This window comes from Seriola lalandi, unplaced genomic scaffold (assembly GCF_002814215.2).
Source record: "Seriola lalandi dorsalis isolate HSWRI2012SDOR001 ecotype SW California unplaced genomic scaffold, Sedor1 jcf7180002054285, whole genome shotgun sequence".
Taxonomy (NCBI): Eukaryota; Metazoa; Chordata; class Actinopteri; order Carangiformes; family Carangidae; genus Seriola; species Seriola lalandi.
This window is the reverse complement of record NW_019524838.1, coordinates 26,948-40,407: the sequence shown is the minus strand read 5'-3', so window position 1 is coordinate 40,407 and position 13,460 is coordinate 26,948. Positions and strand designations below refer to the sequence as shown.

At 38.9% G+C, this 13,460-nt stretch overlaps 2 protein-coding genes across 4 annotated transcripts in view; one reads left to right on the top strand and one right to left on the bottom strand.

Annotated features, from left to right (window-relative positions):
- morn4 (MORN repeat containing 4) overlaps positions 1-4,749 on the bottom strand; it is a 6,468-nt gene extending 1,719 nt beyond the window's left edge. Inside the window, exons 1-2 of one of the 2 annotated variants that reach the window (XM_023405794.2) lie at positions 4,545-4,749; positions 1,496-1,569 (exon numbers count right to left, since the gene is read on the bottom strand). In XM_023405794.2, coding sequence (XP_023261562.1) covers positions 1,496-1,562 — 67 coding nt within the window. In that variant the 5' untranslated portion in view covers positions 1,563-1,569; positions 4,545-4,749. Of the gene's footprint in view, positions 1-1,495; positions 1,570-2,411; positions 2,510-4,544 lie in introns of those variants that run through there. The other variant, XM_023405793.2, reaches the window with a different exon arrangement.
- The window catches only part of LOC111654682 (ligand-dependent corepressor-like), a 28,457-nt gene continuing 19,313 nt past the window's right edge, over positions 4,317-13,460 (top strand). The window contains exon 1 of one of the 2 annotated variants that reach the window (XM_023405790.2): positions 4,317-4,444. In XM_023405790.2, coding sequence (XP_023261558.1) covers positions 4,348-4,444 — 97 coding nt within the window. In that variant the 5' untranslated portion in view covers positions 4,317-4,347. The remainder of the gene's footprint in view (positions 4,445-13,460) is intronic. The other variant, XM_023405789.2, reaches the window with a different exon arrangement.

The following is a 13,460-nucleotide window of genomic DNA, read 5'->3' as shown; positions in this document are numbered from 1 at the left end:
AGCTAAGGGTTTACTACTGAATTAGGAGTCCCATCTGCCTCCTGTGCGGTGGGAATTACAGCTCTCTAATCCATCAGATTTTTTAGCAGGGATTTCTACTTTAGACTGACTGTGAACAGTTAAGGAATGTACTTGCATCCCCCTCCTTGTAGCCTTATGATCCACTACTGCAGCTTAAAATCATGTCAGAGGGCACACACCTAAAAGTTTCTGGACAACTGCTACAACTGGTTTACACCCGCAATCAGCACACCGGAAAAAAACTGCCTAGTTGTCTTTGAAGAGTGAAGGAAAACACCAGTTAAAAAGGAGTGGATGGTGTTTACATTGACCTAAAAGCAACTAAAAACCTGAGGCCAAAATAAAATAACCCCCCTAGGTGATCTTGTTCCTAGTGTTTCTATTGATTTGGTTTCTCAACTGCAGCTGAGAGAGGACTCTCTAAGATTTCCCAAACAGGTCCAAAGTCTAATCCAGAAGATTTGACAAAGCCAGAGCTGGTAAATCTGGCTCTACTCGTCATGAGTTGCCAATGCTAGCTAATTGGGATTTGACTAAATAGCTTGAGCTTGCATGTCCCTAGCATCACTGTATGTGTGTTTGTGTGAGTGAGAGAGATAGTTAAAGCAGTGCAAGCACGCTCATGATTTTTAGCACACGTGTAAATGTTGACAAGATATTTCCTTTTCACGGAAAGATTGAACATTTTAGTATGCACACATGCATGCAGATTCATGAACAGAAAACCTTTGCTGCCATTTGTACTTTCACTGGATCCCACAAGCTTCTCCATAATAAAATAACATTATTTATGTAAATACAAACGACTCTAGATATGGAAAAATATGATGGCACCATTAACAGTAAACAGACTGATTTAATGAGCATGAAGCCCAAACTGAGGCAGAGAGTGCTATTACCTTAGCTAATGTCACAAGATGTGTAGAGAAACTAATTATGCCATTTGTTAGTCTCCTCAGTAATAACTTTATTAAATATGGTCTAAATTGACCTGCTTATGAACATGAGACCATGTTGGAATTATAGAAATATACTGTATGTGTTGGGCTGAACCTATGTGCAGGTATGCATGGAAAAGATTATTCCCCTAGGAAAGTAAAAACATGTGCTAGGGATGCTTGCCAAAATAATGTTCACTAGCAACTATTAATATAAATATTGAGATGGAATATAGGTAATGTGATTAGTTTTTGCAGATGGCTACCTGCATACAAGAATACTTGGACTAACATTTAACATGTTAATCCAAACTTTATGTAACAAACACTGAATGCATTTTCCCAGTCTGTCAGTGTCTCCCCGATCCTTTTCACTCGGCTGGTAAGACAGCAATGCTTTGGAGCTTTGGAGACATGTCATGAGGACTAAATGTACTGCACAGAAGGTATAAGTGAAAGTGTGTCTCATCTCTGTAGTTAAGTTGGTGATTCTTGCACACGAACTTGATTTAAAACTGACTGCAAGAATGTCTTGCCTTCTTTCCATTCGCCATGGTACTCCTCCCCACTGGCATAGGTGAAAGATCCTCTGGTCAGAGTCATGGCACCCCTGTTTTCATTACACGCGCACACACACACAAATGCACACACAAACACGTACATTCGCACACACACACACACACACACACACACACACACACACACACACACACACACACACACACACACATTAGGCTCACCACCATTCAGCCTCATGTAAGCAATATTTCTTTAGTTACAGTACCAAACATCATGAATAAATTAGTCTGAGGATTAAATAGCTGAAGCAGGTTTTTCTGTTTTCAGATTTTTCATTGTTGTGTAAATTATTTTCAAAGTTGTTGAAAAGCCTTTCTGAAGGTGGATGTTACTGTAGTTGAACAATGAATAAGGGTCAGATCAAAGGACAAAGACAAGACCAGATGCTATAACTGTCAACCCAAGAAGTCTGTTTAATGTCTAGTCTACGTTGGTGATGTTGCTGGTGTAGATCTAGTTTAAAAGTACATTTGGGTGAAACCTCTTCTATGAAGGGACAGACTGGAAAACATGACTGTAGAATGGCTGCAGACATAAACAAAAGCTTATTGCATGATGAGCATTTATAAAAAATATTGTTCAGTATAGCTCTTGCTTTAAAACAAATGACAGTGTACAGAATGGCAGTCAGGTGTAGTTTTACCCATGCGGTCGCCATTGATTAAATAATTAATCAACTCACACCAAGTCTGAAACGTTACTGTAAATATCCAACTTAGGCTGTCAATGCATGTTTCGATTCAGTACAGCCTTTACACACATGTTGTTGAATAGGCTGTCGCTCACAATGACAAGCCCATGTAAATCGACTGTGCCCTACGGCAACATAACAATGAGGGAAAAGCGACAACACCTATTAATGCTATCGGTTACCTGAACGCTACGTTCGTCTCTGAAGCATGGAAACCACCGTACAAGAACCGAGGGGCGTAAAAATATGAAAACACCGGCTGAGAAACGTATGTCGCATTCAGGTGCTCCTAGTACGCCCCGACATTCGAGGTCCGGAGCCTTAAAGGATATTTACGTAAGCTTCAAGTGTGCTAGCTTGGTCACAAATGACAAGAAACATTCCAGCAAAAGCGTTTTTGTTTTATTTTAGAGATTAAGAGGAACGGGGGTTTTAAATCAGCTGCATACAAATTGCGAAAATGCCTTCCTATAACCTTCATTAAAATAAAAACATCACCATCTTTAACTTTTTTCACGTGCTCTTTGACCAATAAAGACTCAACTTAGAAACTTTTATTGAAAACCATTCACTCTATGCAAGCCGTGTTTACCTCTGTTGTCGTGTTCGTGGTGACGTTCAAGCGCGCTTCAGCTCTGGATTGCAATAACTCCGACGGCTCCTGAAGGCAGCATTACAACAGCATCATTGCAGCCTGACCGCCGCGCTGTTTCATTGCATGACTGTTGTTGACTCTCATTGAAAACTTTCTCTGATTGGCCTAGTGTGCCACAGCTTACAGACAGTGGCAGACATATTTATAAAAGGCTGTGGGGCATTTTCTGAAGCTTCTTGAAGCACTCAGCTGACAGGGAAGCCCACAGTTTAATTTGTCTATAGTCGAAGAAGCTACATTATGTGTATTGTGTAGGCCATAGACTGTATTGTAAAATATAATTAAAGATGTGGTGATTAATAATATGCAATATATACACGATATTATATTTCTTCTTACTATTAATGATTGGTGGTGTGAGGATTCTGCTAAGTGCACATAGGCATGAAAACGTTTTTCCCCTCCAACAAGATTACATTTTAGCTTAGGTCAGAGAAAATGTCATAAATAGCATGGCAGTTGTCAGGAATAGTACTTATTTTGTTTGTGCATGGGGCTAAGCAGGATAGATACTACTGTACTGTACTACTGTAGATTGTTCCTCTTCTTGAAAATCCAATTAAAGCACCAATATACTACAGAAAAGATGGTGGAGAGACATTGTAAAAACCCCCTCACCCCACACCTTTTGTTGGATTCCACCATGTTCTCCATCTTAGTCTACCATTTTAACATTTGCCAGTTGGCACAAAACATAAAGTAGGCCTACAGTTACGGCTCATGAATGCCATTAGTTATGTTGTTCGTTTGTTCATTAACCAAATCATTGAACAAATTTAAATTTTGACCTAATTGTGGTGCAAGATGAAAAATGAAGTGATCAGTCACCAAACTGATCACAATGCATACTAAGGGGAGAATGAATCGAATAGCAAATTTCACTGCAATCAATTCAACAGTGTTTAAGCCATTTTACTCAAAACCACACATGACAACGTCGTGGTGGCGCTGGACGAAAAGTTGGTGGATCACTAAAGTCAGTTGCATGCATTCTCTGGGAACCATGACTGTCTGTGCAGAATTTCATGACAATCCATCCAGCAGTTTTCATCACCAGAGCCATGCCGAAAGCACTGGTTAAAAATCCAGGATCTATCTTTAGGTGCAACGATTTCACAATATTTTAGCCAATTAAACAAATTACCACATACTATTTGCCAAATAGTAAACCTACCCCCAGGGTCCCACTTTGGTATAAACCACCCCACGTTTCTATTTAAGAGGGAACGCATTTGATGTCAATGTTTAAATCGGTAGGAAAATATTATTTATTTATTCACTTATTCGTATGTCAGTTACTGACTGACTGATTTAGTAGGTCTATTTGGTTGGGTTACTCTGAATGAAATCAATGAGCATTTCCCTTTGGAGCGGCTTCCTCCCCGACATAGAGGCGCGCGCGTTCACAGAGCAGAGCGCTTCCTCTTCCCGTGCTAGTGCCCGCCAGACAAGAACGATAGAAAATGGCGAGTCAGTGTAAAAGGCAGCAATGCACAATCGACAGGCGCGGCTTTCGGCAGGAACTTGACTCGTGGCGACACAAACTTATTCACTGTGTAGGTAAGGATAATACCAGTTACACACTGTACAATTTTACAGGTTGAATTTCGTCTCTGCGTGGCCGTTATCGGCGTAAATAACCATCTATTACCGGACTCACTTGGGGCATCTCGACTTTTTTGTCCTCCGCTGTTTCCTTCTCTCGGCAGGCAGCCTGAGCAGTTAGTTAAATGCTGCAGTTTGTGACAGTGCTAGGCTACTTCTTGTGTTTCCGTACTGCTTTTATTGTTTTTAAATCCGAACTGTAGACTTTAGTTATCTACTGGCGTAACGTTAGTTTGTTTAAAGGGCACCGTGCTTGTTTTAAAGGGAGTGTCATTAGGCGTTGCGTCGGCCAAAAGATCCCGTTTGCAGAAATGCGCGTCCCCGTGTGATGATACTGTATTTTGGATGGGGGAGGGCGACATATGCTCGTGGTGGATGTTTTCAGTTAACATTTAGATCACTTGTTTTCTCAGATCACCTCCTGTGGGCGCGCATTACTGCATTGAGGAAGTGGCTGAGACCCTACTGCTGTGGGAGTTTCCGTTTTCGACAAGAGACCAATAAACTTCTCTAACTTCTAACGTTAGTTGGTGTGTGTGGCCTCTCAAAACAAATAATTTAAAAGGCAGTTGTTGACTTAAGGCTAACGTCATTGTGTTGTGTATATCTGTGTTGGGCTGGAGGGTGGGAGTTGAAGCTGAATTATAATTTTTGATAGCATAGCTAAAGAGGTATAATTTATAGGAGCTAGCAGAACAGATCATATATAACCATTGGAAGATATTTTGTATATCGTCACCTTCCTAAAATAATGGCCTAAGTCATGTTTTGACAAAAATGTTTTTTTTGCCTAAATCACCCCCTCATGATGCTGGCCACCTCTGGTAAAATCGCCTGAATCCTCAGTTGAGGGGAACATGCAATTCTACCCCCGGTTGTATAATGGCCTATGTCAAAAGTGTGACTCTTTTGTTGAGTTTTTTGTGTTTCCTGAAAAACCTGAAAAAATGACTTAGGCCATTATTTTAAGAGGGTGTCGATATGCTGGTGGAATGGCTCACTGGTCTGTTGGTCAGTCAAGCACTTCGGTGCAGACTGAAATGTCTTCCTCTAACACCACTAGCGGGTCAAAGATTTCAGTTAACCCGTGAAATATCTAAGCATCTACTTGATGGATTCGCGCAATATTTGGTTCTGACATTCATGGTTCCCAGATGATGTATCCTACAGGCCTTGGTGATCTCTTGATTTCCCCCCCTTCCTTCACCACCATGAGGTTGACTTTTTTTGATTAATATATTTTGATTACTATTATCTAGATTGCAGTGAAATTTGGTACATGCATTCATGTTCCCCGGAGGATGAATTTGAGGATAGTTTGATAACCTTACATCTAGTACCAACATCAGGTGATTTAATCCTGTACTTTGGTTTATGACCAAATATCTGCAAAACTAACGTTTCCATCAGTCTCTGCTGTATTTTGTGTTTAGTGCTAATTAAAAAATGTTACCATGCATACATGCTATGTAAGATGGCGATAGTAAACATTATAGTTGCTTAGCATTTAGCTCCACTGTGCCCAAGTAGAGCCTGACAGAGCCAATAGCATGGCTGTAGACTCTTAATGTCTTGTAACAAGAGCCCAGGTTAGGAAAATTTAAGTGTATGAAGTATAATAAATTTAGCTACATCTCTAGTTTATCCTCATTGGTCTGTGTTGCAGTATATGTGCTATGTAGGACTAATATCCTATTGCTGAACATACTATTTATTGTAACCTGTTGTGTTCATGGATGGCAAGTAGACATAAGCTATAGCCTTGGTTTTACATGCTGTTACTCTGCTTCAAGTGAAGCAAAAGAAACAATTAAACAATTCGATATTGCTGCTTTATCACTGTAGACATTTCTGTTTTTGACTAAACAGATATCCCTAATATCCTTCCATGAGCAATATGTAGTTCTGTGATGTATTTTATTTTGCTCCACACATATTCATTCATTCATTAATTCATTCATTAAATTGACAAAAGAAGTTTTTTACAGTTTGATTGAAGGGCTTGAAGAGGATGGAGAGGCCATTTTTAGACCCATGCCATGCCAACCTCCGTCTTATGATTCGGTAACATAGCAACAGCCAATGTGGACACTCTGCACCATAGCACACAGATTCATCATGCAAATGAGGAGCAAAGAGTTGCTAAAACATTAATGAGCTACAATATAAACATTAGTTGACCCTAATGTTCACTATAAAATTACCTCAAAAGTTTTTTTACTGGCTTAATTTTAGTTCATATTTAGGTTATTTTCTCTTTGATCAAGAAACAGATTGTTTCCTCTGTTGACTCATTAAGGAATGCAACATGCTTCATTAAAGGACTAGTTCCATATTATGCAGGACTTCCTGCTTTTGGCTGGATAGAAAACAACTTGCAAGCCTGAATCATGAGTATTAAAATCTACAGTATACGACCAAATATTAATTTTTCGGTCTAGGTCTTTGTCAAGGGCCTGTGTGATTTCAATGCAAAATAGCTATCAATTTTAATACTCAAACATTGATATATTTAGTGTTTTTCCTTGTGATTTGTGGCAGAATGTAAAATTGGATTTTAAGCAGAATCAAACTCTTAAAACCTAGAATGCTACTTCTGACGCTGCTGATCTCAAAATGTCACATTAAATCAATCTCACTTAAAGTGGCCACCATTTATAGTCTTATTGAATGTTGCATGTACTATGTGGCATGGACTATGTGTCACAAAATTCTTGACACGAGTTAAAAGCTACACTTATGTGAAGATTCAGGAAGCAGTAACAGTGAATCTGACACTAATGCCTATTAAGTTTTCTCGTAATTTAAATGTTTTGTGGGGGTTGTGGTGTGGTGCATGTTGAAATTTTCAGCCCTTGGCTTATTTAGGGCAAGTAAGATGCAGACTTCATAATTAGAAAGAACAAGTGCAGCAAAACAATTTACACAGAGCAACTAAATCAGTCAACCCAGTGCTCATGAGTGTCAGTCATTGACCAGTTTAGGTCCAGTGTTATGTATGATGGTTTGAATGAATGCAACAGTCTTTGTTGTAACAGTAGGGCTACAACTGCTCAGGTGAATCTTGGCACTTGACATCACGTATTTTACATAGGATTCTCAGTTTGGACTATCAGTTAAAGTAATGACATAGGTTATTGATATGTGTGGACTGACCCAGAACAAACTTATTCCAGCGAATATGCTACAACACTAGGTGGGCTATGTGCTCATCATTGAAAAGAAAATGGAGAGAATAATAGCTTTCTCACTAGTCACTAGCTCCAGACCCAGGACTGTTCAGTTAGTCAGTTCCCCCTTTATGATTGACAAATGTCCCTTGTGTTTGGGCTATAATTGTAAAGCTGCAGAGTACATGACAACAGCATCAGTCTGCTGGCTGCAGAATGGCATATTCTGTCCATGACAACAAGGACATACTTTTGTTTGGCTTTTTGGTGGAGAGGGCTGCACGCCACCACCACCCTGCTGATGCTGAAATGGACATTTTGTCTTTGTGTATTTAATGTGACCAGTAAAACTGCAGGGCAGAGACAAGGGCAATTGTCCCATAGAACAGCAGCAACAATTGTCTGTATGTTTGCCTATACATGTGTTCATGGTCCATCGGCCCCCGGAAAACTGTGTGGCTGAAATGTGTGTTCTGTCTTGATTTGGGAAAATTTGGAATGAGGAGCACCAGCTGACATTTGAAAATGCCTGGAATGTCAGTTATTCATACTTGCGTTTGACATGTGGGTGAGTGGGATTGAGGATCTGCTCAAAGAAATAACATGCAAATATTGACACAAGGCAGACTTCTTGTTCATAATTTAAACTTTAGCATGGCCCATTTTCTACTCCAGTATGCCCACTGTGATGTCCTTTTGGCCTACAATTTCCTAATTTGAAAAAAGAGCTGGTTGAGGTTTGTTGACCAACATGACCAACAACTTAAATGTTTCATATGAAATGCATGTCTTTGATTGTGTGTTTGTCTGTTTGTGTGCTTGAGCTTATATGTTTGTGTGCGCCATTTTTTTCCCCATATTTGCTTAAAATCATGGTGGTCTCATATTTGTTATTCAAAGTTATATTTTGTGCAGCATTACACCATTTGACTGTCAGTTTGCATCATATCACATTAAGTATTCATGGAGTGATTCTCCCCACTGTAGATGTTGCTCAAAGCTGCTACGCCATTGCCCACGGTGTAGGCTTGTCCAGATACTGTATATTGCTTGTAATGAACATAATGTGTAGTTGCCAAATGACATTTCAAAGCACAATTTTGCTCAAGCCCATGTAATGTCTCAGCTTGACTGTTGACCTGTAACAAATTCCTTTTTTGTGGTAGCATAGTATGCAATAGTAAATGCTTCTTATATGGTTAAGCAATTAGCCTTGGTCTCTGTGTGATGAGTTCACTTGGGATGAAACTAGGCATGTACTGTGGCTCAACTAATTTGTGCAACTTTGTCATCTCTGCGCTCATCCTCAGCCCTCAGCCCATCTTACATCTTCATAGAGATTGCTCAGGGATATCAGTGACTCTCTTCATATCAAATTACTATCTTGTGAGCATCACAATCTGAACATCGTTATGATTCTAAAACATGTTGCAGTTTTAGACGATAAAAGAATTTGTCGATGACCAATCCCTTTTCAAAATGCTGTATCCAAAGATGCCAAACTTAGAAAGGTTGATTTTGGATACAGATTGATTGGAGCTCTGGGAAGCTCCTGTTCTGTGAGCTTGTGGTCACTCTTTCTGAGATCGTATGTGTACAGTAGTTACCGTGGGGGATGGGTTGAGTGGGGGTTGATGCAGCACTCTACACCCTCAGCACTAGAGCGGCAGAGGGAAGGGTGGGTCATCCAGTGGAAAAAAAAAAACACTGCAGTCCCATGATGAGGCTAAATGTTAACATTTTATCATAATTTTTGTGATTATGTAAATGGGTAGTTGCAAATTCTAAATCAATTTGGGTGATTGGTTGTAGGAACAACAGAAGACACATAGAAGGAACCTATGTTCAAGTCTCTTGTACTTATACAGGTGTTTTGAAATGTATGTGCATTGTCTTCCTGCTGCCCACCACAGATAAAGACAGAAAAGCTGTTATAAATGTAATAAGATGGAATAATCAATTACTGTGGTTTGTCAGGTAGAAACTTTTGACCAGATTTATGAATGTTACTTGTCCAAAATGGGTAGCAGCGAATTGGGTAAGGTTACCTCTGGTTGCCAGCTGTGGAAGTAAAAGATGTTACATGCCTTTTTGTTTAGGCTTTTCATTAACACACATTCATTTACACTCAAATTCGGTGGACTGTGCTGCTAATGGCATATTGAAATTAGAATTTGAGCACTGCAGAGCTTGCCAAGTATGTTAAGGAGTGTTAATCAATTCACTTTTGTTTTGAAATGCGATAATCTTGGGACTCTAGCTGGAGTCTTCGTTATAGCAGCTGCTGATGAGTGTCATGCGTACTGCAGTATAATGCAATATCCCAACTGAAAATACAACATTTCTCAGGAATTAATTAAACAGTTGAAAAATTTATAACCAAGGACCACACAACTACCCTGGAGCATCACTAAATTATCTGGAGGAAACCTTTGTGGAAAAAATGAACAGTAATATTGAGATCATCATTACAAAAAACTTTTTTATTGCAAATATACACTGGGAAGAAAATACTTCTGGAACCATGTAGAAATGTGAGTTAACAGTGATTGTGATATTTAAAGCCTCCTTATCAATGTAGTAAACAGCTCCTCTCAATTTAAGTATGGCATCGAATTCCCTGAAAGCACAATTGTTGTAGGCAGCATCATGTCAAATAGTGCTTTGAGCATTGACACTTGAAAACTAGGTCACATGTTTATTACTGTTAAATGAGAAATTACAACAAGCATTTTTTGAATCACTGGTGTCAGTTTCATTTGTCTTTCAGTACTAAATTAAACATATTCTAATGAACATTTACTATGTCATGTACTTGCACTGCAGAAATTGGCGAGGGGGTTGCTCAGTGATTTTTATGCAAAGGCTGATAAAAGAAAAGTGACCTTTTGGCTATACTACCAACCCATGTAGCACACATGGCCAGCAATAAGCAGTAAAGAGGGTTTTATCAAGCACTACGTTCAGTTCCCAGTGAAGTACACCATAGGTTAACGTTAGGATTTAAGGGGGGTTAAGCTGATCCTAGACCTGTGGGATTTCTCTTTCTAAGTGCTGGTGGGAAGGACAAGGGTGTCACACAATCCAAATATTTCCTCTCTTCCTGGCTCTGATTGGCTGGAGATGTAGGTCAAAAGAAGGCTAAGACAGATTGGGCAGATTTGTTGTTCACCATGAGCGTACATAAGCTCCATGAAAAGACCTAGACATTTTCATGGTCAAGGTTTGTGGCTGATGCTTAGCTTGAATCATTAATTGAGTTTTAGTGCCAAACTGCTCATACCACTTATAGATAATAATAATAGATGAGATATATATTATTAAGTACTGAAAATGGTTATACATTGCAGCCCTAATCTACAGTATTATGAGCCAAATGCATTTATCAAGGTGAGAGTAGACCCTTGAAATGTGTTTACTTTTACAATTATCAAGCCTCAAAAGCCATTGAATTATCCTGAATTTAAAAGGTCCAATTAACCTAACCTAAAATTAAATTTATACTGAAATTTTAGTGGGGCAAGTAAATCTGAAAAAGGAGCAATATCTCTCCTGTCAGTGGGTTTCCTGCATGGAAAACCTTGGTTGAAAACTTGATTGCAGAGACGCTCCAATGTAGGCCAAGTTTCTCAGGTGCATATGCATAATCACACAGTTCGCTCTCCTAGTTTACATGTAGCCAAGCCCACAGACAACATAAAGAGTAAGTATGTAAAAATTATTGCTGGAGAGTATTTTCTCATCATTAAAAATACAATCAAGTGCACATTGAGAATGTCTTCATAGGAGTCCCTAGTCATAGGAATGTGCAAAATAAATGATGTATGAATGAAAAGAAAACTGTATTGACTTGTACATATTTATTAATGCTGCACTTAAAACATTTCCATACAATAAATATAAAGTAATCAATAACGTTTAAATAATATTATTGTTTCTCATTTATCTAAAATGAGCCAATAAGGAAATTACAGTGGGTGTGAGGTCAGCTTTGGCGATGCCTTTTCCATTATTACATGGTTAAATTGTGAAACTTTAGTTGAATGAATACAAATGTTGCTGCTGTCATCTCCTCTTCATTTTTCATTCCGACTTGTTGTTTTTATTTTTAGTTAAGCATACCTCTGTATGAATTAAGCCATCCCCTCACTCAACTGTAAATTACCTGGAGGCAAGCTGTGATATGCATCTGAAGTAAACAAGAAACAAGCCAGCAAAGGTTGGAAATAGCAAAATGTTCTTGAATCATAATTCCCTCATATGGAGCTCGATGATTGACATAAATGACTAACTAGCTCCCATAGTTAAAAAAAATGACTAACAATTCTGGATAAAGGACTAAATCTTCTAATGAGGCTCAATGTCATGTTGTCAATGCAATTAGGCCTGTAGGCGTGATCTCCCCCCCCCCCCCCCCCCCAAATGTTTGCAATGGATTAAGATTGCCAGCCTCATTAACCTGATATCTTTGTCCTGAGTGTCCTTTCATTAGTCCTCGAATAGTTTTAAATTTTATTAGGTGTTTAGCCCGATGGCACATAATACGGGACTCCTTTTTTCTTTTTCTCATTATCACTTTGTACCTCTATACCCTGTGCTTATTATTGTATCTGGAGGCTATCAGATCACTATATATCAAACCAGATGTGTAGCAGCAGCTGAATGGTGGCCTAATTCCTCTCCAGTATAATTAAATTGTGGAAGTTACTTCAAATAGGAACTAAAGTGACGTGTGTTTTTATTCAGATGTTTGTGCATGTGAACTGTGACTATTATTCTTTTTTTTTTTTTTGCTCATTTATTTTGTAGAGCTCGCATGACAGCTACGCACACTATCAATATTTTATCCATTGCACATGTAGGCAGCTTGCGCTTATAAATTTTAGTTGCTGGTCCCAAAATGAGGCTTGTGTGTAGAGGTTCTTTTCATCAGCCACTACACCACACTATGCTCTGCCAGTTGGAAAGTGTTAATATTGCCTCAAAGTCATGGTTTACAGCATGACACATTTTTAAATGCCCTAAACAGAATTCCTGAAGAGTAGTTTGATGTCATGGCGCTGCTTTGTCAAATGAAAGTGGATGACCTACTTTTCTCCTCCTGCCTCTGAAATATTTCAGAAATAGGATTGGATAGCTTCAGCTGAAGTCCTGTGCACTAACCCAGAAACAGACTCACGTTGCAGCTATAGGCAAGGCTGTGTTTCACTTTGCCCCCCACCACCCCACCCCCCTTTATGTTTGGCTGTTGAAAAGTGGGTGGGAATTTGTAGGGAAGCACAGCGAGGGCATTTTAACAGATGACAGCCTTCAGTGAATTCACTGTGAGTTTAGGAAGAGAGTGGATGGTAAGGGTTGATCATTTTCTCACTTGTTATCTGTGAAGACATACTGTAAGTAGGCCTTTACTATAATATTTAGTTTGATAATCAATTCAACTAATTTGGATAATTTAACGTGATATTCATTGTCATTAAGGCCTTCATATTTTTACATATTTTAAATTTTCAGTGCTACTAATGCATATGTGTTTTACATAGCTTTGTAATAACCGTCTTATGTTTTTTTGTGTCAGAATGATTTGATTCATGATTTTGCTTTGACCTTTTATTAGTTCTTAGCACATTTAGAATAGTGCACTCTCTTTACATCAGTAGACAGATGTTACCTCTGACCTCTTTAGCGCTTGATTTCATGCATGTAGTGGTTTTGGATTGGTTATTTTAACCCTGAGGCAGTAAGCAGACACTGCATATTGTGTTAATGCACTGTTAAATGAAGCCCTATGCAGCATAATTCAC